The sequence below is a fragment of the Elephas maximus genome, chromosome 25, assembly GCF_024166365.1.
Source record: "Elephas maximus indicus isolate mEleMax1 chromosome 25, mEleMax1 primary haplotype, whole genome shotgun sequence".
Taxonomy (NCBI): Eukaryota; Metazoa; Chordata; class Mammalia; order Proboscidea; family Elephantidae; genus Elephas; species Elephas maximus.
The window spans coordinates 59,465,032-59,492,496 of record NC_064843.1 but is presented as its reverse complement, the minus strand read 5'-3'; the positions used below and the strand labels follow the sequence as shown (position 1 = coordinate 59,492,496).

The 27,465-nt window shown below is 43.5% G+C and overlaps 1 protein-coding gene across 2 annotated transcripts in view; it reads right to left on the bottom strand.

Moving 5' to 3' along the window:
• Positions 1-344: 344 nt before the first annotated feature.
• Positions 345-27,465, bottom strand: part of DTD1 (D-aminoacyl-tRNA deacylase 1) — a 226,215-nt gene continuing 199,094 nt past the window's right edge. Inside the window, exons 5-6 of one of the 2 annotated variants that reach the window (XM_049870019.1) lie at positions 21,867-22,040; positions 345-4,462 (exon numbers count right to left, since the gene is read on the bottom strand). In XM_049870019.1, the coding sequence (XP_049725976.1) occupies positions 21,888-22,040 (153 nt within the window). In that variant the 3' untranslated portion in view covers positions 345-4,462; positions 21,867-21,887. The remainder of the gene's footprint in view (positions 4,463-21,866; positions 22,041-27,465) is intronic. The other variant, XM_049870017.1, reaches the window with a different exon arrangement.

Below are 27,465 nucleotides of genomic sequence, written 5' to 3'. Positions count from 1 at the left end.
CTCCTGAACATGACTTACCAGGCCTCCTGTGGTCGTCTCTGTGCACCTGTGTACCTCTTGGGCTGGTTTCTTTCCATGCCCCTCCACTCCCCTCTCCCCACATCCAGCCCACCCACCTGGGGCAGGTCTCAGACCCACACCTCCTCTCACACCTTTAGACTGCTGCACCTCTTGTCTGACCCTCCCCAGTTGGTCCAAGCCCATCCCTGCGGCAGGTGGGGAAGGGGGCCGTCAGTTGATGCTTCTTCAACAGACCCATCACCAATACAGCTCCTGCTTGAGGACTGTGCCTCTAACTTACCAATCCCTCAGGGAAGATCCAAAACCAAGGAAAGTTGTATTTGTGAAGGAAACCCCGGTGGGTGGCATAGTGGTGAAGTGCTACGGCGGCTAATCAAAAAGTCGGCAGTTTGAATCCACCAGCTACTCCTTGGAAACTTGATGGGGCAGTTCTACTCTGTCCTATAGGGTCACTGTGAGTCAGAATAGACTTGATGGCAACGGGTTTGGTTTTTGGTTTAAGTGTGAAATGTACAGTGCAACCTGTGAGAGCCAAAACTCAACAGTATGGTCTTGTGTCTCTGGGTCTCACAAGTTTTCTGTCTTTGACAGGGTGTGGTCTTACCGCTTTTCTATCGCTTGTTTTAGTGGAAAATATTTGCGTTTTCCTTCTTCTGACAGGTTTCTGTCTTACACAGATTCTGGCTTTCGCAAAAAATCAATTTAACAAAACAAATGCAAAATGTCATCACTAAGAGATGCTTTCCTATTGGAACTTGAAGGTTTTGTTTTCCAGTACCTCTAAAAATGTAAGACACAGGCGTTCATACTCCAGGAGAAAAATGAAAACAGCAGCGTCTGTGGAAGGCGGACCTCCCTCCAAACAGCAGTGCCCATCTGCCTTTCTAAGATTATTGACAGGGTGTCCTACTTTTGACATTCTTCCATGTCTTCTGAAATGAGGTTCTTTAACTATTTTTCAAAGGCCCAAATAAACAATGTATCACAAGTTGACAACACTTCTGAAAGTGCTCGTCTGAAAAAGGACAGAAAATCTAACAAATCAGTTTGACAATGGATCACCTCACTGGCTAGTTACTAGAATGACACCATGCCAGGCGAAAGGCGGCATCTGTGGAAGTACAATTGAATCGACAAAAAGCCAAGTTTTCCATGCATCAGTCGGCACTCATCTATGAGCGAGGACACAGCTTGGTGGAGAACAAGGCTTTCTCCAGGCCCACCAGCTGGTGGTGGGCTGCGGGGCGACCGGCCCCAGAAGATGCCTTTATTTGGTCTCTGTTTTGTGCAACCACAAGAGTTCAGTCTCCTATAAAGTAAACCACGGAGGCAAGATTAAACGGGTCCTTGTACCAGTTTATCGGCACGACACTCTGTTTAAAGTACTGGGCACGTGAGCTGCCGGGGTTCTCAGAAAAGCCATACATGGTCCGGTCCTCCTCACCCATGCTCATTATAACTGATGGCTTAAGGGACAGTAAACAGCAACTTTAGAAATCAGCAGAAAGCAGGAGCTGGCGATGTTAGAAGGGATGTAAAGACTGGTCATTTTATACTCTGCAAGTAGAGCTGAACCCAAAATCTAATTTTAGCCATTAGTCCCACGGTAACAGTCAGAAATGACCTTCAGAAGGACGGTGAGCAGGGCAGGATGGGGAGAAGGGGTGGGAATTAACCACCTTTTTGATGCAGCTGTGGCTACCACAGGGTCCTTCTTGAGCTTTTTTTTTTTTTAACCTTGCCTATGGTTAGATCTGTTGATCTCTCAAGCCAGTCTTCAGTGTGTACACTGTTTTCTTTTCTGTTCCTAGGACTGGAAATGACCTCCAGGATGATGGAAAAGCTTCCTCCGATCCAGTGCTACAAAGATTGCATGCATTTTTTGACATTTAACCAAGTTCCTTACCTACGGTGAGGAAAAAGGGTGATTTTTAAATTAACTCATTAGTTAATTAATTAAATAAAATCTCTCCCCCCACATAAGTAGGCTCAGTACTTCTGCTCAAACACTTCTGGTGACCAGTATATCCCAACACTGCCATCCATTTTCAAATAGTGTTGTTAGAAAACTTTACTTCATATCAAGCCAGCACTTTTTATTACAACTGATACACATTGTTCCTATTTTTATCCCTGACCCAGCATCATTTCCATACCTTTCAAATATTCACAAAAGTGGTTTGTCTGTCTTGCAGTCTAAATAGCCACAGATCCTTCAGCTTTCCTTCCTCTATGGCCTCCAGGCCCTTCAACAACTTGACCACAGGACTCTGCTGACGCTCCCATTTATCAATGTCTTTTTAAAGTGGCATCCAGGCACTGGGCTGTGGGTGACGAGGGTGTTATCATTTCACCGCTGCCCACACATCAGGCACATTAGCTCTTCTCTCTGTGGGTCCTCATTACCCATTACAAGGACAGGCAACAGCTGCTCATCAAACATTAACTGGTGGTGATAAAATGTGATGGCAGGGAATGCATGAAACTCTGTTCAGCAGCCCGCAGCCCCACAGCTAAGGTTACAAAATGTAGATTCAGGTAACTATGAAGTAAGTGTGAGTTCACTCTGCAAAATACCACACAGATAGCTCAAAGAGGAGAGCTTCTTGGCCCCACTGCCCACAGCGCTGGGAGGGCTGAGCAGGGATCTGCATTCTGGGATGTAACGATGGCACATCTAGAAGGTAAACTATCATGGGTTATGCTGGACAGTCTGTACTGATTCAGAATAAAGCAGTCCAACAAAGCCCTCTCCAGCTCCACACTCCAGGTATTTGCATGCACACTGGAGATGTGATCTCAGCCTTTTTTTTCCCCACAACTTCTAACCATGTTTTCATTTGAAGTCGACAACTGGGTCAGACTAGAAGGGCTCAGAAGTTATTATAAAGGTCACAGACGAACAGAGGTTTAGCATTACAAAAACGCCAAGGAAGGATTTCTCTTCTGTCGTTAAGCAATAAAGTCAAGAGGGGAAGACTCTATTTACATAAGCATTACATAATAACATTATATACTATCAAAAATAGCCACTACAAATGTGCCGCTGTTATCGTTAGCTGCTGTGGCCTCAGCCCTGACTCACAGCGACCCCACGTGTTACAGAGTAAACTGCTCCGTAGGGTTTTCTTGGCTGTAAAATTAACGGAAGCAGTTTGCCAGGCTTTTCTTCCACGGAGCCTCTGGGTGGGTTTGAACTGCTAACCTTTAGGTTAGCAGCCGATCTCAAACCGCCTGTGCCACCCAGGCTCCTTAGATGTGCCACTAAAACCAAAACCAAACCCACTGCCGTTGATTGCAACTCATAGTGACCCTATTAGACAGCGTAGAACTGCCCCACAGGGTTTCCAAGGGGCAGGCCTTTTGGTTAGCAGCTGTAGCACTTAACCACTATGCCACCTAGTAGATTAAAATTTACCTGAGAAACTACTTTGGCAGGATTTGGCTCTTTCTTTACACATCTGGGGGGATATTGGCTTGTATACATGGTCAACCACAAAGCTCTTAGATAAAGGGAACTGATACAGGTTTAACCTTTCTCCAACTTCCCTAAAGGTGGATAAACCAGATGTACCAGCCACACCTGGTCTCAATCATCTGGCCATTCTGAAACTGGACTTCCTTCCCATTTACTCTCCAGTTTCCTGCCATCTCATCTCCAAGTAAAATGTCATCAACTGTAAATTACAATAGGTCAGCTCTCACCGTGGAATCGCGACCTGCGCAGGCCACTCAGTCTTGCAAGAGGGTTATTTGAAAAGAAGTGTAGATATATACGGACAGAGGTCAAACACGTGTTCTACAGATAACATCATTAAGCAGAAACACAGCAGAATTTGTTAAATAATAGGTAGTTTGCTGAGGTTTGGGATTTTATTACTATTTCTTTTTAGAAAAAAAGAGAAAACACACAAGATCCAGAGGTCTCACACAATACATTATCATTGATGATTTTTTTCCTTTACACTTTCACACTGGCTCTGGCTTATGAACCAGTGCTGCAAAGAACATGGACAGCATGAGCGTGTCAGAAATCCACCACAGACATGTGGAAATACACCACGGCATGAAAGGAGGACTCGGTGACAAATGATGTTGGACCAGCCTGCTCCAAAGCAAGCCAAGGCATTGTAGGAAGCCAAAAAGCCTTTCTGTGCAGGAGGCGTGTGTGTGCCCTGCTGCCATGTGCATTTCTAAAGCTGCAAGGAATGCGATGGGTGTACGCCTCCAGGCCCGCAGGACCCACTGCCTCTATTGGACCATGGCAACAACAGAAAACGCTAACATTCCTTTGGTTGCTTTTTTTGCAGGGCTACTCAGGCTCCCAATTTCTTATTTCTGTCTTCCTCTTCATATTTCAGTTCCAAATCCTTAAAGCAGTATAGGTGCTGTACATCTTTTATGAATTTTTCAGGATCCATTTCTGCCCAATGATAATGCACTAAAAAGAATAAAGATAAGACACATTACTCAGAGTCCCAATATTTGTGTCTTTACATCCTATTGAGAAAAAAAATAGCAAACAAAGCATAGCAAAATAGCTGACCACATTCTTTCAAGTTCATACAATGACAGTAACGTGACAACATTTCACTTCACTGAGAAAAATCTGCATGTTCTCATGCGTAAGTCCCTTATCTTCTTGTCAAAGAGTCTCCAATTTCTCAGGACTTCATTCTGAGAGTCAAAAAGACACCAAACTAATTATCGGGAAATTAAGCAACACACTTACATGTGCTTTCTCTGATGCCTCATGCATTAATGTCACAAGGCAAATTTGAAAATATTTTGAAGTGAATGAAAACTAAAATACAACATCAAAATTTCTGACACTCAGTTAAAGCAGTGTTTAGAGGGAAAATAATAGCATCAAATTATGTATTAAAAAAAGAAGCTGTCAAATCAATAATCTGAGTTTCCACCTTAGAAAACCAGTCAGAGAGAATTAAACCCACAGTAAGCCGAAAGAAGGAAATAAGATAAACAACAGAAACGAGAAGGAAATAATAAAGGTAAAGGACAGGAACGAATGAAATTAAACACAGAAAATAAAAGATGAATAAAATTGATAAATCTCTAGCCAGACTAACCAAGAAAAAAAGAAGAGAAGGCACAAATTACCAGTATGAAGAATGAAAGAGGCAACCTCACAACAGATCTTACAGACATTAATAAAGACGTATCAGGAACAACTTTTTGCCTACAAATCTGACAACTTAGATGAAATGAAAAACTCCCTGACAAAAGATATGAAAGTCTCATTCTTTTGAAAATGAGTGAGACAAAGGGGTCAGGAGCCCAAAGAAAGCACAAGCACAAAGAATAAACTAAATGCTTATTCTTGGCGTATTAATATATCAAAACGGTTGGTTCTTGGACATTAAATGTCCCAGTGTCTCAGGTTTCCCTCCGCAATTCTGAGGCTACAACAAAAGCCAGCTGATCTTACCAAGATTTGTGGTGCTTCTAGGAATCTGTTACCTAAGAGTTTAACTAAACATCAAAGCTTAACAGAATGGTTTTCATTCCCTCAGATCTAACTTCTAATCAGATGGATTTCAGCAAAAGCAAAAAGATTCTGCTAGCAGTAGGTGTGCCCATGGTGACATCATTTCTGTAAACATGGTTCCTGAGATGATGAGGAGGCGCCTAGATGGAATTAACAGCCTCCCATTTCTATGCTCCAGCTTGGTATCAAGGCCTCCAGACCCACACAAGTAAGGCTACTTGGAAGCACAGGGAGTCCATGAAAAGTTCCATCCAGAACCATACAAGGATTGCAAACTCCCCTGAGGCCTAACCCACTGTTACAGTCCTGTACTACTTTCTAAGAGATATCTAAAAGACCACCAGGGACCATTAGGGAATGGGAAACACACAGTGTAATTCCTAGAAACCATGTTACTTCCATTTTTAAGTCCAAAACAAAAAAGCAACCCATCTGCACCTATATTTTATTCAAGAAGTTAACCCAAACTTCAGAACCTGGGCGTATTAATACTCCTTCTCCACTTGGTGTATCAATAAAGTGAAATCCTGAAATTTTAGCTCCCACATTGGTCTTTAGAAAACCAATCTGTCTATCTCAATGCATTCTTGTGATGTCCCTTTGGGCCAGGTGAACCATTTGAGGGCAGACATGATCTGTAGGCTGGGACACCAGGCAGACAGTGGGAAGAAGTGCCTGATCAATGAGCATCACAATTTCATAGCATTATAGAGGAAGTAGAGGGACCAGAGCCTTCCTCCAGCTGTTGGGGTGGTTCTCTTCTAGTGCCTTCAAACGTTAGGGGCAGTGGTGAACTTCATCAGTGAGGCAGCTCAGGACCAGAAGTGAGGAATCCCTCAACAGCTTGTTTATTAAAAAGAGTGTGTCAAAGATGCTGCCTTCTAGATGACCAACGTCTGGCTTCATGGTGACCGAGCAACTACAAGACCTAAGTGCTGACTTTGGACATACACACTCCACAGAACCTCTCTCCAGGTGACTGTCAAGAGAGCGTTTACTTATGTATTTATTTTAGGTCACAGCTGGGAATCTCATCTAAATTCTTTCACCTAGAAAAACAAGGTGGTTCTATGCATAAATATGAGCATTGTTACGAAGTCAATGTCATCAATGAAGTTTTCATTCTGACCTTCTAACATTCCTGTAGGGTCCAGTAGCCCTCCACCTAATTGTCAAAAGAGAGAATCTCTTCCTTTGCTCAAGTGTTGATAGTCTTGACTGATGAGAATATAGGATGAGTGATTAAATTTCCTAATTAAGAAAAGACATCTTGGTGTAATGCAAGAAAACATGCAGGAAAAAAAAAAGTTATCTGAAAGTAGAAGGAACTCTGACCACAAAAATTTAGAATTGGACTTTTCATCATACGTCTTCCCTCATCGACTTCTCATATATGTCTGTATCATTTAACCACATCAGTCTTACAGAGTTCACGGTGGTTCAGGTGATCTCAAAATTGTAACCTGATCCCTCCAAATTAATGCTGTCCAACAGAACTTTCTGCAATGACAGAATTGTTCTACATCAGCAATATCTAATTTAGTAGCCACTAATTACATGTGACTAATGACCACCTTTTGAGTTGGAATCGACTCAACGGCACTGGGTTTGGTGTTTGGTTTTGGTTACTGACCACCTGAAATGTGGCTACTGCAACTGAGGAACTGAATTTTGTTGTTGTTGTTGTTAGGTGCCACGGAGTTGGTTCCAACTCACAGCAACCCTATATACAACAGAACAAAACACTGCCCCGTCCCACGCCATTCTCATAATTGTTGTTTTGCTTGAGCCCACTGTTACAGCCACTGTGTCAATCCATCTCATTAAGGGTCTTCCTCTTTTTCCGCTGACTTTACCAAGCATGATGTCCTTCTCCAGGGACTAGGCCCTCCTGATAACATGTCCAAAGTATATGAGATGAAGTCTCACCATCCTTGCTTCTAATGAGCATTTTGGCTATACTTTCTTCAACACAGATTTATTCCATTTTCTAGCAGTCCATGGTATATTCAATATTCTTCACTAACACCGTAATTCAGAGGCATCTATTCTTCTTCAGTCTTCCTTATTCCTTGTCCAGCTTTCCCTTGCATATGAAGTGACTGAAAACACTGTGGCTTGGGTCAGGTGCACCTTAATCCTTAAAGTGATACCTTTGCTTTTTAACACTTTAAAGAAGTCTTTAATTTTAATTTAGAGAATTTAATTTTGATTAATTTAAATTTAAATACCCACATGTAGCTGGTGGCTACTGTAACTGACAATGCACTCTGGTTATCTGTAAGCTTATCTGGGGATGACAGCAATCCCCTCTTCTACAGGGAAGAATGTGACTGAATATTCCTTTTAACAGAAAACACACACCTCAACTGCTCTAGCTCATTAAGAAGAAATGTGCTCAGCCAGGACATATCTTACAAAGGTCAAATTGAATAAGCAAACAGACAGAGCTTCCAAAACACTATCCTTTTTTGGTTTCGAGTGTGTTGGTGTTTAAGGGCAGAAATGTAGGGAGCTGGTCAAGGGCACACTCCTCACACAATCTAACTATGGCAGCTAACATCAAAATCCAATACTCAAATGAGGCATTGTTTTAGTGAAAAGCTGCCCCAACACCTTCAACTCCGGGCCAGAAAGGGGGAAATAATTGAGCTGCAGCCTCATAAAAACCTTGAATTCTCCCAGCAAGGTGTGGTAGCTTGAAAGAATTGAGAAAGAGGACAAAAACAGAAGTCAATTTTAGCAGTTTCACATCCATTTAATAAAATAAGAACCCTCGTTTGCAATGTGATACAGAAATGTTGACACTCAAAATGTCCTCTGAACCAGGAAGCTTTCTGACTCATTTTCAAAGAAAACTATGCCCAAGATCATGCGGTCTCTTGTTCCATTTTCTTGTGCCCTTTCTTTCTCTCTCATCCCTTAGAAACTCAAAGCTGCCCCCCGTTAGGGCCTGTGAGGCTCCCTAGGGCTTTTTCTGTTTTTAAAGAAGAGCAAATGAAAACGGCAGCTTTCTTCGCAGAGGTAGGACTGCTGTTTTTCTGTGGAGCAAAGCAAATGCCAAGGTCACCTTCTTTCTGTCACTACTTAACGCCAGCTCTTACAGATACCTGAATATTTGGTGGAGATTTTATGCATCTACTGGGATGACAAATATCATCAGACGGGGCAACAAAATCCCATGGGCAATAAAAGAACCAAATACCCAACTGGAGTACCAGCTGCCATTTAGTCCTGGCCCCCAAGCGTGGGAACATGGCTGAACGACCAGAAGTGGGAGCATCCCATCCCTCCCTGGCCCTGGCTGGCTGTGGGGGCTACAGAGGTTACAAGCACAAAGGCAACAAGGCCCTCCCCTTCACACCCATCTGTGCCTGGACACCAGCACCAGCCACAGGCCTCTGACTTGAATAACTACAACAGGACACTGACCGTAAACTTTCAATAAATGAAGTTTTCTTTGTATGTATGGTCAAACACCCAGACACTACCACACAAATGTGCAAAGACACATGGCGTCTTTATTTTTATGGGCCAGTCGGAACTTCCTCACGCACCCGCATTCTAACGAGTAGCAGCAGTAGCTGCAACAGTAACTCACTGCTGCCTTGGTGTCAACATCTCTGCAGGTCCTCAGTGGTCTCTGTGGCTGGAGAGCTGGTCTAGCTCAGTGTCCTACCTTGGCGTCAAGGCATGAGGGTGGATGACTGCCTGAGGTATGGTTTCTTGATTGTTCAGGAGCTGTCACGGATTGAATTGTGTCCCCCCAAAATGTGTGTCAACTTGCTAGGCCATGATTCCCAGTATTGTGTGGTTGCCCACCATTTTGTGATCTGATACGATTATCCTATGTGTTGTAAGTCCTAACCTCTATAATGTTAATGAGGCAGGATTAGAGGGAGTTATGTTAATGAGGCAGGACTCAATCTATAGGGTTAGGCTGAGTTGATCTCTTTTGAGGTATAAAAGAGGGAATCTAGCAGAGAGGGGTGGGGACCTCATGCCACCCTGAAAGAAGCACCTGGAATACAGTGCATCCTTTGGACCCAGGGTCTCTACGCTGAGAAGCCCCTAGACCAGGGGAAGATTGATGACAGGACCTTCCCATAAAAGCGGCAGAGAGAGAAAGCCTTTCCCTAAAGCTGGCACCCTGAATTCGGACTTCTAGCCTCCTAGACTGTGAGAGAACAAATTACTGTTTGTTAAAGCCATCCACTTGTGGTATTTCTGTTATAGCAGCACTAAATAACTAAGACAGGAACCCAAGGCCCTCACTGGCTGACCTAGCCTCACCTCAACTCCCACAAGCAGAACAGACCTCTCCAAACCTCATGCAGGGAGCCAGAGAGATCATAGCTGAAGCCTGGAGGGGTCTTTAGTGCAATTAAGGCCGAGGCCATGACCCCACAACCTTAGGGGCAGGTGTACCTTACCTCTTCCTCCGCATGGCCCTGACCAGCCCACTGGACCCCAGCAGGGCTCTCTTCTGCACCTCTCACAAGGCAAGGGGGACACTCCGGATTTCTTTCACACCGTATGAGAGTAAAGGACACTAGAAGGCACTCCCTGCTGCCCAACCATGCCTTGCTGCCCCTCTACTCACTGCAGCAGCTCATGGAGATTGGAGTCGTCCTGCACAGTGGTCTCCTTCACAGGCCTCATTGCTTCCATCTCTCCCATCAATGGAGCTCCCCACCCCCAAGGAGTCTGGCTTGGAGTGGAGAGCCAGAACACTCAGGTGTGGCCTCTGGCTTCCCTTCCCTTTGTCCCTCTTCCCTTTCCCACTGACACCTCTAACCTGAGGGCTTCCCTCCTGTCAAGCAAGGGCTCCCCAACATCATCTCCCTGCCTACTCCCTAGGGCCAAAATGGTAATATGGCTGCAGTGAATTTGATTTGCAGGGAAGGAAAGGGAAAACCACACCTGTATACTATTTTTGAAACTTCTGGCCCTCCTTTGCTTCTACCTCTCTGTCTGGTTGGTGGGACAACAGTAAGATCGCTACTCAATCTGCTCAATCTGCACTACCCTGAGAAGAAAATAAATACAATTACAAGCTTAAAACAATGTCATTGATTTTGTTGTTGTTGTTAGCTGCCATTGAGTTGGTTCTGACTCACAGCTACCCTATGTGCCACAGAACGAAACACTGCCCAGTCCTGTACCATGCTCACAATCGTTGCTATGCTTGAGCCCATTTTTGCAGCCAGTGTGTCAATCCATCTTGTTGAGGGTCTTTCTCTTTTTCACTGACCCTCTACTTTACCAAGCATGAAGTCCTTCTCCAGTATTGATCCCCCCTGACATGTCAAAAGTATGTAAGACACAGTCCCACCATCCTTGCTTCTGAGAAGTATTCTAGTTGTACTTCTGCTAAGACAGATTTGTTCATCGTTTTGGCAGTTTGTGGTATATTCAATATTCTTTGTCAATACCACAATTCAAAGGTGTCACTTCTTCTCCGGTCTTCCTTATTCATTGTCTAGCTTCCATATGCATATGATGCAACTGAAAATACCATGGCTTGGGTCAGGTGTACTTTAGTCTTCAAAGTGACATCTTTGCTTTTCAACACTTTAAAGAGGTCCTTTGCAGTAGATTTGCCCAACGCAATGTGTCTTTTAATTTCCTGACTGCTGCTTCCAAGGGTGTTGACTGCACATCCAAGTAAAATGAAGTTCTTGACAACTTCAATTTTTTCCCTGTTTATCACGATGCTGCTTATTGGTCCAGTTGTGAGAACTTTTGTTTTCTTTATGTTGAGGTGTAATCCATACTAAAGGCTTCGGTCTTGGATCTTTATCAGTAAGTGCTTCAAGTCCACTTCACTTTCAGCAAGCCAAGTTGTGTCATCTGCTTAACACAGGTTGTTAATGAGTCTTCCTCCAATCCTGATGCCCCATTTTTCTTCATATAGTCAAGCTCATTGATTTTAGAGAAGGAAAATTAGATGCTTACAAGCCTATGGGAAATTTTACCTCTTAAGCTTGGGAAATGCTGGAGAGCAATGTCCGCTTTACCTCCTGCCCTCTGCTTCTGAGCTCAGTTTTCTTTCTCTGAACATGTCCTCCTGGGGGTGCTATGACATTACACAGTTCCCTTTGCTCTGTGCATGTGGCCCACAGGTATTTTCTTGCTCACAGAAATAGCAAAATTACCCCCAGGATGCCCAGGGGCCACAGGATACCTACCACAGTGGCGTACTCTCTCCTGGGATTTACTCTGAGGCCAATAACTAAAGCAAACAGAATCTTCAAGTTGTTATGTTTTGTACTAAAAACTAAGAGAACAACTCAATCCCCTTCAATAGATAAAACATAGATTTTCAAGGTACTGATCAGATATAGTTAAAGCAAAAATCAAAACATCAGATTAATAAAATATATTATCAGGTTAATCATACAATAGAGAAAGGAATCAGCCAGGTGGCACTAAAATTTTTAAAGATTTTTTGAAAAGACAAAGCTCCAAGGTACATTTGACTGTGTGTGTGTTTAGGTTGACAAGCTGGGTTTGGTTGCTAGACTTGAGTGGTTATATTTTTATTCCTTTCCCATTCATTGCATTCATCATAGGTATCTGAAAATTCAATACTTTAAACTTGTGAAAAGTCCCAGCTCACTGGGGAAAAAGCTATTGCTTACTGTCTCGAGCAAGATTTAAGGGACGGGCATGGTTCTATGCCTGAGTGGAGCCCAGAGAGTAAAGAGCAGAAACACTGGGCAGCAGCCCCTGAGCCCAAGAAGTGAAAACAAGAAGCGTCCAGTCTAGGTTTGCTTCTGAACCAAGTAACTCCCCATTAACAAACCTGGCTGAGTGAATGTCGGCCCCTAGCAATCAGATTTGCCAGTTGTCAGTCAGGAAGCAGAAGATGGGGCCCGGATATTCTCTGTGACACCCTCCCCTGTGCAGAGGGGAAGCTTGAAAAGAAGTTGCACAGAAACAAGGGGGCAGATGGGGCAGTTAACTTATTGCTTCCCTGCCCCAGCCCACCAGGGACCAGGTATTGTGACTTTTACCTGCCCTGCTCATTCACAGTATCACTGTTCAAGGAGATTAGTTTTATTCTCTTATTTAACAGCAGAAAAGTCAAGGAAGCAGAAATTACATAACTTACTTTCTTAGGCTGGGTTCTGTAGAGCAGCAAAACCAGTAAATTGTATAAATACATATATAGATGTCAAGGAAATGGCTCACACGGTTGTAGAGGAACATCCCAATTCCATGGATCAGGATAGAGGTTTCTTCTGATTCACATAACCGCAAGGGCTGGCAAACCCAAGACTGGTGGGTCGGAAAGCAGGGCTCTTGCTCACAGACTGTGGAGATCAACGGATCCCAAGAAGAGCGGGCATGACCGCAAGGCTTCTCCTGATTCATGTAGCTACAGGGGCTGATGAACCAAAGATCGACAGGTTGGAGAGCAGAGCTCTAGCTCACAGGCTGTGAAGATCGACGAATCCCAAGAACAGCAGATAAGCTGGTAGCTCAAGTACCAAGAACCAGAGGTCAGACGAACAGGAGGAAGCTGCAGGATCCAGAGCAGGCAGAAGCCAGAACATCCAATTATATTCGGATGCAGGCCACATGTCCAAGGAAACTCCCTTTCAACTGACTGGCTATTCATAGCAGATCCCATCATGGGGATGACCACACATCAAATCTCAACAGAGAAGCAATCACAAAATTATACGATTGCCAAAACACTGAGAATCATGGCCCAGCCAAGTTGACACAAAATCTTAGCCATCACACTCACTATCACACAGAAATTACTAGAATGGAAATATGAACTTCATGAGTTTCTGAGATACTATTCAACCCACTTAATTAATGTAACTGAATAGCTAACTTAAGGAGTCCCTTGTTCTTGTAGTTAGGTGTCGTCAAGTCCGTTTTGAGCCATAGGGGCCCTATGAGTTTACTGATATGGGTCCACTAAGCACAGATTCTTCATTCAATGTTTCAGCTCAAGAAGTTAGGAAAGGATCTAACTCCAGGTCTTTGCACACATTTCAATATTTTACTTTGTCTTCTCAAGCTGCCCTTTGAAACCTTCTGTTCAGCTCTTTTACTTCATTTTTTCCATTTGCTTTAGCTACTTTACTTTGAAGAGCAAGTTTCAGAGTCTCTTCCGACATCCATTTTGGTCTTCTCTTTCTTTCCTGTCTTTTTAATGACCTTTTGCTTTCTTCATGTATTGCTGTCCTTGATGTTTTCCCACAACTCATCTGGTCTTCAGTCATTAGTGTTCAATGAGTTAAATCTATTCTTGAGATGGTCTCCAAATTCAGACGGGATATACTCAATGGTATACTTTGGCTCCTGTAGACTTGTTTTAATTTTCTTTAGGATCAACTTGAACTTGCATATGGGCAATTATTGGTCTGTGCTGCAGTTGGCTCCTGGTCTTGTTCTGATGATACTGAACTTTTCCACAGTCTCATTCCATATCCAGATGTAGTCCATTTGATTCCTGTGTTTTCCATCCAGTGAGGTCCATGTGTACAGTTGCCATTTATGTTGTTGGAAAAAGGTATTTCTGATGCAGAAGTTATTGGGCTCGCAAAATTCTATTATTCGATCTCTGGCATTGTTTCTATTGCCAAGGCCATATTTTCCAAGGCCATATTTTCCAACTACAAGTCCTTCTTTTTCATTTCCAACTTTTGCATTCCAATCACCAGTAATTATCAATGCACCCTGACTGCATGTTTGATCGATTTCAGACTGGAGACGTTGGTAAAAATCTTCCATTTCCTCATCTTTGGCATTAGTGCTTAGTGTGTGAATTTGAATAATAGTTGTATTAACTGGTCTCCTTGTAGTTGTACGGATATTATCCTATCACCGACAGTGTTGTACTTCACGATAGATCTCAAAATGTTCTTTTTGACAATGAACACGATGCCATTCCTCTTCAATTTGTCATTCCCAGCATAGTAGACCATATGACTGTCTGATTTCAGCTCACTAATGCCTAGGGAAAGCCTGGTGGTGTAGCGGGGTTAAGTGTTACAGCTGCTAACCAAAGGGTTGGCAGTTGGAGTCCGCCAGGTGGTCCTTGGAAACTCTATGGGGCAGTTTTACCTTGTCCTATAGGGTCGCTATGAGTTGGAATCGACTCGACGGCACTGGGTTTGGTTTTTGGTTTTTTAATGCCTAGGATATCAATCTTTATAAGATCCATTTCATTTTTGACGACTTCCAATTTTCCTAGGTTAATACTTCATACATTCCACATTCTGATTATTAATGGATGTTTGCAGCTGTTTCTTCTCACTTTGAGTTGTGCCACATTGGCAAATGAAGGTCCTGAAAGCTTGATTCATTAATGTCAACTATACTTTGAGGAAGCAACTCTTCCCCAGTCATATTTTGAGTTCCATCCAACCTGAAGGGCTCATCTTCTGACACTGTATCACACAGTGTCCTGCTGCTTTCATACGGTTTTCATTGGCTGGCTAACTTTTTTCAGAAGTAGACCTCCAGGTCCTTCTTTCTAGCCTGACTTAGTCTGAAATCTCCACTAAAACCTGTCCACCAAGGGTGACCCTGCTGGTATTTGAAATACCAGTGGCAAAGCTTCCAGCATCACAGCAACACACAAGCCACCACAGTTTGACAAACCGACAGCCGCATGGTGGAAGGAGACCCTTAATGTACTATAAACTACGGCACGGTTCAACTCTACAGATCTAAGAATCTGGCTAGGTTATAGTTCAGAAATACTAGCAATAATTGTGATAACAAAAATGACTATGGGTATGAGCAAATCATCAAGTTGTGTTTTTTGGGAAGTGGGAACAAAAGTTTTACGTTACATAAATGTAACGTGAAATGTTATTGTGTACTCACGAGTATTTAACATATTTCAGACTTCAAATATCACATCTCAGAAGGCTCTCCCTAACTCACACCAGCTTTTTCCATTCCTGAAGAAAAACCAGCAGCTTTAGGCCATGAACATGGTGATGGTGACAGAGGAGGCACAATATGAAGTAAATCCCTTTGATCCACTCTTTGCTTTCCTGTGCGCATAAGAGACACACAAGCCAAGGTGGGTACCACACCTCCATCACCTCCTCACAATTATACTTGGAAGAAAACATAGTTATAGGAGGAAAAGTCAACAGGATTTATTATCCAGTTCCTCCTTAAAACTACCAATGAGTCAACAAATATTTCTGGGTCACTTACTATGGCAAAGCTGTATGGGGCTAAAAAGAAGAACAGATAGACCATGATGTCACTGCGTCAGCAGTCTGCTTAGGGAGGAAAATACTCTTCCTCTGAACACAACTCTTTCTACAAAGCCACTGATCTGGAGTCCATCATTACATAAATCAAGGATCTCATTCTACTTTTCTCTAAATAGTAAGCCAGTCTCCCCCCTAAATAAACCACCCTTTATGAGCTCTCTATTCTGTTCCTTTGGTAGCAACCCTATAGGACAGAGTAGAACTGCCTCATAGGGTTTCCAAGGAGCACCTGGTGGATTCAAACTGTTGACCTTTTGGTTAGCAGCCAAGCTCTTAACCACTGCACCACCAGGGCTCCTTATTACTATGGGTTTTAAAATATATCTCAAAATCTGGTAGTTTCTGTCCTACAGTACATTTCATAGATAGACTTCTAGCACGTACTCCCTTTTGGAAAGGAAAGAGAAGGCAGAAAACCACCTTATTTGGTCTCCTCTCTTGAAACATGATGTTTCCAGGGTGAACCTATCTGCTGATTTGGTTTTAACCAGTCTATGAGCTGATGGCTCTCAATCTACACCTCAACCTCACTTCTCAGCCCAAGACCCATTGGCTCAGCAATCCACAAGACAACATCTTTGGCTGTCAGTGGGGGCTTGATACATAACATGTCCAAAATAAGTACCGTCAGCAACCCTCCCCCCATCTTCTGTTTGTTCACCAGGAACCTAAGTCATCTAGATGTCTCCTCCTCAGCATCAAATTAGCCACTAAGTTTAAATGATTCTATTTACAGCTTGAAAGATGCCAATCTTTCCCTCTCTTCTCACTATAATTTCTTCTCTTCATCTCTTCAACTGACTCCTAACTGGCCCATCTGCTTCTGGTCTCAATCCCCAAGGCTGCTAGGGTGATCCTTTTTTTTTTTTTTTAATTTTTATTGTACTTTAAGTGAAAGTTTACAAATCAAGTCAGTCTGTCACATATAAGCCTATATACACCTTACTCCATACTCCCACTTACTCTCCCCCTAATGAGTCAGCCCGCTTCCTCCTTCCAGTCTCTCCTTTCGTGACGATTTTGCCAGTTTCTAACCCTCTCTACCCTCCCATCTCCCCTCCAGACAGGAGATGCCAACACAGTCTCAAGTGTCCACCTGATACAAGTAGCTCACTCTTCATCAGCATCTCTCTCCAACCCATTGTCCAGTCTCTTCCATTTCTGATGAGTTGTCTTCGGGAATGGTTCCTGTCCTGGGCCAACAGAAGGTTTGGGGACCATGACCGCCAGGATTCCTCTAGTCTCAGTCAGACCATTAAGTCTGGTCTTTTTATGAGAATTTGGGGTCTGCATCCCACTCATCTCCTGCTCCCTCTGGGGTTCTCTGTTGTGCTCCCTGTCAGGGCAGTCATCGATTGTGGCCAGGCACCATCTAGTTCTTCTGGTCTCTCAGGATGATGTAAGTCTCTGGTTCATGTGGCCCTTTCTCTCTCTTGGGCTCATAGTTATTGTGTGACCTTGGTGTTCTTCATTCTCCTTTGATCCAGGTGAGTTGAGACCAACTGATGCATCTTAGATGGCCACTTGTTAGCATTTAAGACCCCAGACGCCACATTTCAAAGTGGGATGCAGAATGTTTTCATAATAGAATTATTTTGCTAATTGACTTTGAAGTCCCCTTAAGCCATAGTTCCCAAACCCCCGCCCTTGCTCCGCTGACCTTTGAAGCATTCAGTTTATCCCGGAAACTTCTTTGCTTTTGGTCCAGTCCAGTTGAGCTGACCTTCCGTGTATTGAGTATTGTCCTTCCCTTCACCTAAAGCAGTTCTTTTCAGCTAATTAATCAGTAAAAAACCCTCTCCCTCCCTCCCTCCCCCCCCCGTAACCACAAAAGTATGTCTTCTTCTCAGTTTATACTATTTCTCAAGATCTTATACTAGTGGTCTTATACAATATTTGTCCTTTTGCCTCTGACTAATTTCGCTCAGCATAATGCCTTCCGGGTTCCTCCATGTTATGTTTCACAGATTCGTCACTGTTCTTTATTGATGCGTAGTATTCCATTGTGTGAATATACCACAATTTATTTACCCATTCATCCGTGGATGGACACCTTGGTTGCTTCCAGCTTTTTGCTATTGTAAACAGAGCTGCAATAAACATGGGTGTGCATATATCTGTTCGTGTAAAAGCTCTTATTTCTCTAGGGTATATTCTGAGAAATGGGATTTCTGCGTTGTATGGTAGTTCTATTTCTATCTTTTTAAGAAAACGCCAGATAGATTTCCAAAGTGGCTGTACCATTTTACATTCCCACCAGCAGTGTTTAACAGTTCCAATCTCTCTGCAGCCTCTCCAACATTTATTATTTTGTGTTTTTTGGATTAATGCCAGCCTTGTTGGAGTGAGATAGAATCTCACGGTAGTTTTAATTTGCATTTCTCTAATGGCTAATGATCGAGAGCATTTTCTCATGTATCTGTTAGCTGCCTGAATATCTTCTTTAGTGAAGTGAGTATTCATATCCTTTGCCCACTTTTTGATTAGGTTGTTTGTCTTTTTGTGGTTGAGTTTTAACAGAATCATATAGATTTTAGAGATCAGGCGCTGGTCAGAGATGTCATAGCTGAAAACTCTTTCCCAATCTGTAGGTGGTCTTTTTACTCTTTTGGTGAAGTCTTTAGATGAGCATAGGTGTTTGATTTTTAGGAGCTCCCACTTAATCTGGTTTCTCTTCGTCATTTTTGGTAATGTTTTATATTCTGTTTATGCCTTGCATTAGGGCTCCTAAGGTTGTCCCTATTTTTTCTTACATGATCTTTATCGTTTTAGTCTTTATGTTTAGGTCTTTGATCCACTTGGAGTTAGTTTTTGTGCATGGTGTGAGGTATGGGTCCTGTTTCATTTTTTTGCAAATGGATAACCAGTTATGCCAGCACCATTTGTTAAAAAGACTATCTTTTCCCCAATTAACTGACACTGGGCCTTTGTCAAATATCAGCTGCTCATATGTGGATGGATTTATATCTGGGTTCTCAATTCTGTTCCATGGGTCTATGTGCCTATTGTTGTACCAGTACCAGGCTGTTTTGACTACTGTGGCTGTATAATAGGTTCTAAAATCAGGTAGAGTGAGGCCTTCCACTTTGTTCTTCTTTTTCAGTAATGCTTTACTTATCTGGGGCTTCTTTCCCTTCCATATGAAGTTGGTGATTTGCTTCTCCATCACATTAAAAAATGTCATTGGAATTTGGATCAGAAGTGCATTGTATGTATAGATGGCTTTTGGTAGAATAGACATTTTTACTATGTTAAGTCTTCCTACCCATGAGCAAGGTATGTTTTTCCACTTATGTGGGTCCTTTTTAGTTTCTTGTAGTAGTACTTTGTAGTTTTCTTTGTATAGGTCTTTTACATCTTTGGTAAGATTTATTCCTAAGTATTTTATCTTCTTGGGGGCTACTGTGAATGGTATTAATTTGGTGATTTCCTCTTCGATGTTCTTTTTGTTGATGTAGAGGATTTTTGTATGTTTATCTTATAACCTGAGACTCTGCTAAACTCTTCTATTAGTTTCAGTAGTTTTCTGGAGGATTCCTTAGGGATCTCTGTGTATAAGATCACATCATCTGCAAATAGAGATAATTTTACTTCCTCCTTGCCCATGCGGATGCCCTTTATTTCTTTGTCTAGCCTAATTAGGGTGATCTTTTTAAAGAGTATATTTGATTATAACACTTGTAGACTTAAAATCTTCCAGAGGTTCCCTATCACCCCAAGATGAAATCCAAACTTCTCAACATTGCATACCAGACCCTCTATGACCCAGAACCCTCCTACTTATCTAACTTAAGCCCTGGACCCCTCCTACTTACACCCAGCGGTGCAGTAACTCTTCATTATTTTGTCCCACAATCTTGCCCTTCCCTCCTCCTGAACCCTAAATAGCACGTGCCCCTGCTCTTTCTCTGCTTGGGCAGCTATTTCCACCCTCTCCTTTTATCTCTCCATTTCTACCTGTCCTTCCACTCTGAGTCCCAAGTCCTCCCTTCTGGGGAGCCTTCCCTGACAGCATCTACCCCTCACCATATTCACATGCCCACCCCCACACACTATGCTGCCACATCACTATTCTTGCTTCTCCACTGAGCTGTGAACTCCTTGGGGACAGATCCTTGGTTTCCTGTTTCTATGTCACCAGTGTGTGGTTCTGTGCCTGGCCGGTAAGAAGCTCCTGGCAGTATGTTCACTGGGGGAATAGCATGAGCAAAGGGCCTTTGGGGAATGAATCAAATTGTGGAGGCCTCTGACTTTCAGGCAGACAGGGGTCTTAAGGCTACAGTGAACCACGGTGAATTCCTGGGTATGGAAGTGGTAAGAATAAAGCACCAGGTTAGGAAAAGCAAACTGGGCCACATCATTCAGGAAGGATGGCGAGAGCTGAGGCAGGAGACTGTGAGAGGAGCTGAGAGCAAGAATGGGGAGGAGGAGCAACGACGGGAGACTCGATGACTGTGCTTGGTGTGGACTGTGTGTCTGCCAGTACTACACACATGCCAGCTGCAGCTGTCCACTGACAGGCAGCTCTGCAGGTGGTGCACCCTGAACCAACTCCTGGTGAGTAACCCTGAGTCCTGTGGGTAACAGACTGCCTGCATCACAAAGAATAAAACACAACTTCATTTGCCAACTTTTCTCTCCATCCTGGAAAGCAGCAGATTTAAGCTATAAATGATCGGCAACAAAAAGACAAATAACCCAATTTATAAACAGCCAAAAAAGGAAAAGGGGAACCCAGGATGGAAATGGGAAGAGGGTTGACAAATTGTGGGAAGTGAAGCCAAGGCCCTGAAACACTATGTACAAACTATCAAGTGGGAATTTAATTTGTTCTGTAAACTTCCACTTAATGCACCAAAAAAAAAAGGGGGGGGGGCGTCAAAGGACTGGAATAGACACTTGACCAAAGAAGAAATATAAATGGCCAATAGGCACGTGAAAAAAATGCTTAACATCATTGGTAATGTTGTTGTTGTCAGGTGCCATCGAGTCAATTCCGACTCACAGCAACTGTATAGGACAGAGTAGAACTGTCCGGTAGGGTTTCCTAGGCCGAAATCTTTATGGGAGCAGATTGCCAGTTCTTTTTTCCCGTAGAGCTGCTGGTAGTTTCGAACCTCTGATCTTTTGGTTAGCAGCAGAGTGCTTAACTATTGCGCCAACAGGGCTGCTTCCATTAATCATCAAAAAATGCAAATCAAAACCACAATGAAATACTACTTCACACCCACTAGGACAGCTATTATCAGGAAAATGGTAAACAGCAAGTGGGGGTGAGGATGTAGAGAAACTAGAACCTTTGTGCACCGCTGGTGGGAATGTAAAATGGTGCATCCAGTGTGGAAACCTGTGTGGCAATTACTCAAAAAGTTAAACGTAGAATTACCATGTGACCCAGCAATTCCACTCCTGGGTATTTACCCAAGAGACATGAAAGCAAGAACTCAAACAGATGCTTGTACACCCATGTTCATTGCAGCATTATTCACAGTAGCCAAAAGGTAAAACAACCCATGTGTCCTTCAACAGATGAATGGATAAACGAAATGTGGTATATGCATACAACGGAATATTATTCAGCCATAAAGAGAAGTGAAGTTGTGGTTCATGCTACCACATGGATGAACCTTGAAAATATTATGCCAAGTGAAACAAGTCAGTCACGAAAGGACAAATATTGTCTAATCCCACTTATATGAAATATCTAGAACAGTCAAACGCAGGGAGACAAAATCTATTAGTGGGTTTACCAGGGGCTGGGTGGGAGGAGAGGATGAGACTTACTGCTCGGGGTGATGGAAACTTTTGGAAACAGACAGTGGTGACAGCTACACAACATGGTGAATGTGATTAACGTCCATCAGTTAAAGGCATAAAAGTAGTTAAAATGGCAAATACTCTGCCATGTATATTTTACCATAATAGAAAAAAAGTTTTTTTTTTTTTTTAAAGCAGCAGCAGCAGCAGCAACAGCTACACAGGAATTCTGCCTCGGAAGCCATTCTGTCCCCTGCTCATTACAGTTTCCCCAAAACGTGAGAAGACACAATTATCTGGAGTGGGGGGACTCACACCTGAGTGCCCCATTTCCTCGCCTACGGCTCCCGCTCCGACGACACGTCCCCTTCCGCTCCGCTGCTGGCACTGCGGTCTTCTTTCCGAGGAACGTTTCTCTCTTTGCTTGATTCAGAAGGCCCCTTGGCTCTGGTCTTTTCTTTCCGCTGCTGCTGTTTTTCAAGCTTTGACAGCTGATTATAAAAAAGAAAATGATTTTACAAATGTGAATATGTGCCTGTATATCCAAAACACCAATTACTACACAGGTGACAACCACTGAAAGAGCTTTTATCCAGTAACCTGGCATGCCACGGTAGTTCAATACAGCAAATTACACACACAGCACTTACCCGTCAGCCACCGGAATCATTAGTGCAGATCAGCCACGCCTGGACTCTCCCGCTGACCTTTTTCTTACCCATAATTCAACCTGTCTTACGGTATTTAGGAAGGAGTCAACTAATAGCTTCTTCAACTGGCTTAGAAGAGCTTTATAAGTGATAAACAGTTCCCGGGAGGTGCAGTTAACATGCTAGCTGAAAGGCTCAAGTCCTCCAGAGGTGCTTGGGAAGAAAGGCCTGGAGATCTGCTTCTGAAAAACCAGTCACTGAAAATACGGGGTCACTATGAGTTGGAATCAACTCAATGGCAACAGGTTTGTTTTTTCTAAATAATAAAGGTTTTTTGTTGTTAAAGTTTCTTTGATAGTTCTACAGCTTTTTCTTCCTAAGCTGTCTTCCCACTTACTGTTTTCTAAAGGTTAATGAAAACAATCCCCCATTTATTGAAGGTGACTGAGAAAAAAAAAACACACTGAGACATCATCTTGGCTCGCTATCTGTAGGAACATTCAAATCCAAGTAACTCAAGGCTGTCCCCATCTGCCCAGGGCTCAGTCTCACACAAAGGCCTGTGTGTGACACCCTGCTGTCCATATTCCACTCTTCAGTGCTACTGAGAAGCCAAATTCTGAGAGAGTAAGGGAGAATAGCTCCCAAAGCATGCTTGCTCCGGAGGCTTCTTAGACCCTGTGATGTCCATCTGGTTCTGCATGGGTTCAGAGGTACTGTCAGCAAAAAGTGCAGGAATGCAGGAACACTACCTTGACCCTCCACCCTAACTCTGCCCCTTCTGCTGTGGACCAAGCTTTTAAACCACCTGTGGTAACTATGTGAGAGGCAGAGCCCACGTTCTGTAAATGACGTACTGCTGATCCCCTTACATTATTTTCCTTGAAACAAACCAACCACATATGGCACCATGCTTCAAAGTAAAGTTCTCTGTGAGAACATCGTGAACTGATCTAATAAATTTAAGCCTTTTCTCAGAAAACTTGGAATCCAGTGCATCCAAAATGTGGAATTTACATCTCAAGGCAAGGAAAGCGCCTGAGTTTTTTTTTTTTTTAGGAAACAAATGAAAAAGAAGAAAATAATTTGGTATTTCATACAAGCTTATCGCCTAAAATGGCAAGAGCTTTCCAATTAACAGTAAGATGTATGTCAAGGAGAACAGAAACCACTACAGGCCCTGTGACATAGAATCCATGAACACCAAGATGCAGAGCTTCTGTTTGTTTTTTAACCAACCAATGATGGTGCGTACACTACGAAGGAGACTGTCTCAAGTCTGTTGGCTAAAGTGCCTTAGAAATCCAACCTTGCAGAGGCAGCTCCTGGCCCACAGCAGCCTGCGGACAGCCCCGGGGTCAGCCTGCACCTCTCTCCTGGTGAAGCATGGGAAGGTGGGGGCCAAAAGATCCAGGACTGGAATATGAAGATCCAAACTTCTCCAACTCAGCTTAACATGAGTAAATCCACTGACAGAATAGGACTTTTCTCATTATTAGTTAAGACCCACCACCTCTAATTGTGTGATATAAGAATAAGCTAGTGTGAAGGTGAGCACTACAATGCTCTACCACAGGGCCTGCAAAAACTCAAAGCTTTGTCGGGTCTCTCTTGTTTGGAAAGACAGACAAAGTGAAAGCCTCCCAGGAGAAGGCTCAAGCTTTTGTTTATATCAGCTGAGTAATTAAATCACTCTTCATCAGCAACCAGGAGAGGAAATGGCGTGGACCCCACATGGCAATGAGTTTTGAGTGTTGGCACTGCCAGGTGGTGAACCCGCTTTTGGTTAAAATATCAGTGTCTGAAGCAGGTAGCAGTCCACTGAGCAGTCCACTTCATCTCCCCATGCTTCCATTTCCCTTCCTGTGAGGACATGCCATCACCTGCCCCATCTGACTCCCAGGGCCCTGGGAGGCTCAAATGTGACTGCGACTTGCACGGGCTCAGAGACATAAAAGGCACCGAGTAAACAGAATCATTACTGCCTGCTCCTGTCCTTTCACATCCCTTATGTCACTTCTGAAGCGTCTTTAAAGACTGATCCCTTCACACTGTGAAATGAGCCAGTATGAATGATGACATAAAACATGAAATGAATAACTTCAGGCTTCCACATACATTCATTAGCTGCAAGGAACACCTCAAAAAATAAATTTGAGGGTGTCACACTCTGTGAATCTTCCCTAAGATTCCACTCATTCTGGGGGAACATCAGACAAGATTCGCTGCCCTGCAGCTATTATCACACACCCAGGCTGGCAGGTGGCCTGTGTCTGCGTCTCCATCACCTCACCTCTGTGGAGCGTCCAAACCCGCCAGGCTGTTAAGCATCAGATTCAGTTTAGAAGGAGTCAAGAAAATCAATTTCTTTGTGAATCATTTCAGAACAAAAACAGGTACCTGGGAACTCATGATGGGAAGACTGCTCTTAGAGTGAACTCATATCTTAAACTTGCTTCCAACATGATTTGGGTAATGATGGTAAAAGCATATAGCCTCTCACAGATGTCCTACAGTCCATTTTGGTGGCAAGTCCCACCAGTTTAGGTCTTACTTCTCTCTCTTATTTGAGCCTAATATTTATAAAAGAGCACCTCTTTCCTCAAGGACCCATGTAAACATGTACATAGCCTGAAATTGTAATTTAAGCTCTTTAAAGGCTGTCTCCGCACTTGGGAAACAAATGATTCCTTAGGTTCTGACAACCGATCCTTGTCACCTTTAGCATTCTGAGAAGTCAAGAGCAGATGCTATTAGTCCCAGATTGTTTCTGTGGTGGAGGTGAGGTCAGTTAGGAGAGAACACGCCCAAGGCCACTCCGCCAGTCAGTGGTCAGACTAGGGAAAGCTCCAGGTCTCTGGACTCTGAGCCAGGTATCTAGTCAACCTGACTCACCTGGACAGGGGCTTCTGGGGACTTCCACAGGTCTAACCCTGCTTTTATTCTTTCTAAGACGATGCCAGGTATGCCTGCCTTTGGGTTATTTTAATGTTAGTTATTTGTTGCCAGGATGTTTTGCCCTGAATATGAGCAAAATCTAAATAAAGAGTGAAGGAAATAACAAAAGGAAAGCACAAGCCTCATGAAGTCAATTACTATGATTTTTATAGACCATGATGGGGATGGAAAAGTTCTAATCCAACCAACCCCCTGCAAAGATTCCAAGAAAGTCTTATGGTGCAAGTCATAAAGATCAAACATCTGCTCTGCAGTTACTTGTAAAAAGCCACAAGGTATTGATTACTCTGAAGGTGGTGGACCACAACTGTGCTCCTGCTGATGTCAGGAAGAAACTGGGTAGTCACGGGATACTGCAAAGGAAGGACATGCCCAACAGGTTCCTTTAGACTATGGACAAAAGGTCTGAAACCGATTGGCCCTTTGACTCATTTCAATAGCTTTAGACATTTTTTCTCCACAATGCTCACTGTCCTGCTAAATGCCAGCCAACTGCCACCACCAGTAAGAAACGTCCTGACCTTGTGGAGTCATTCAAACCGCCCTGTGCGATCATCCTCTCACCTGGACACACAAAATGAGCTGACGTCAGATATTTGTTTTGCTGTATAACTAGTAAGTTCGAGGCAATATGTAATAAGTAAAACATGCTACGGAATATGCATACATTAACTCCACAGGAAGCCTCCTCAGGTGTTGGCTGAATTGCTGACTGATGACATAAGGCACTAAAGGAACGAGTAACTTTTCTGTGCCTCAGTTTGCTCTGCTAGGCCACATCGTGGAGATGCAATAAAGCCCCAAAAGAGAAGGGAACAGCAACCCGGAAGAGCCCCTGTTCTCTGTAAGGGACAGAGACAGCTGCAGGAATGGACTACCCCGTCAATCAGACAGATCCACGCTCCAGCTCTGGAGCAGGCCTGCCCCCACTTGCTAGTCCAGTGACCACATGTCACCACTGCAGGCTGACTTTTGCCTTCACGATCAGGACATCTTTGGAGCTTTTGAAAGTCTATGACCTGCTGCTTCCTCCTTTTCTTCTTTCTGCTGCTCAGAATGACAGAGGATGGGAAGGTGAAAGAAGAGAAGGCAAATGCCAATTGGCAAATAATATTGGTAAAAATTTGAGAAGACAAGTTTCAATCAACTGTGGCATTTTAAATCAGCAGAAACCTACTTCCATAGATTATCTCAAGGTGCCTAAGCCATTAAAAAAAAGCAATGGGAATTTATATGTAGATAATTTGTCTTCTCAAATTGCAGCTGGATATAATTTCACATTATATGATAATTCTGAAAGCTTTTCTTGAAAAACGTACCTGTGTAATGAAAAACCTAAGAGAACATCCAAAGAGGGCATTTCCACCACACTGTAGGGCCCACCATTGTGCTAACTGTAGTGTTATTTTTAAATCATCTGGCTGCTTAACAGAAACATTACAAAGCAAAGTGTACACATGGTACCCAATTTTTATACATTATTAACTCTGCTTGAGGTTTTCGTGGGAATTATAAACATAAAATCAAGCAAGCAGGCATCTGTCCCCATCTGAAATCATGCAAGCTAATTTTATTTTCTAATTTCCCCATCGTTTACAAAAACCCTCTCAGGCAAGCAAAAATAGCAGGGTAGGGGAGTGTTAAGCAGCCTTTCCTATTACACTCTCACTTCACTAGGTCTTCGCTGGTCCACTCCTTTACTGCTTAGGCTCAGGCTTAAACCACTCCAGCCTTCAGGCCCGAGTGGTTCCTTATTGTAGGTCACGGTGGGGCAGACCGAGGGGTCCGACTGAGGTCAGCCCAGGTGTGTTTCTCAGTCAGCACAACAGCCCTCACACCTTCCAAGTAAACCAGCAGGCACTGTCCGAGCCCTGTGTCCCCGGCCCAGCTCCACCGCACAATTGCCATGGAAGCCCACCACTTCCCAGCACCAGCCCCTGCGTCCCTCTGCCTGAGGCATCATCGGGCCACAGGAGAGTGTAAGGCCACCAGAGTGCAAGGCTGGCAGAAAGTGTCAGGAATAAACACCTCTACAAGTGACCCTCAACCCCTGAGAGCTTAGTCAGTGCTAAAACCCAAGCTTTCTCACTCCTCATAGGGCCAACTCTGAGACATGTTCCACGGTGTCCCAGGGGGACTCAGGGCCAGGCCTGCTGCTTAACCACTCCTGTGCCCTTTTTCCTCTTCTCCTTCCTGTCCCACGTGCCACCCCTCATCATCCTTCCTAGGAAGACCTCCAAAATCAACTACCGATACCTAAATCCTTTTACTTTTGGAGGGGAGGGGACCTAAACCAGAAACATTTCAA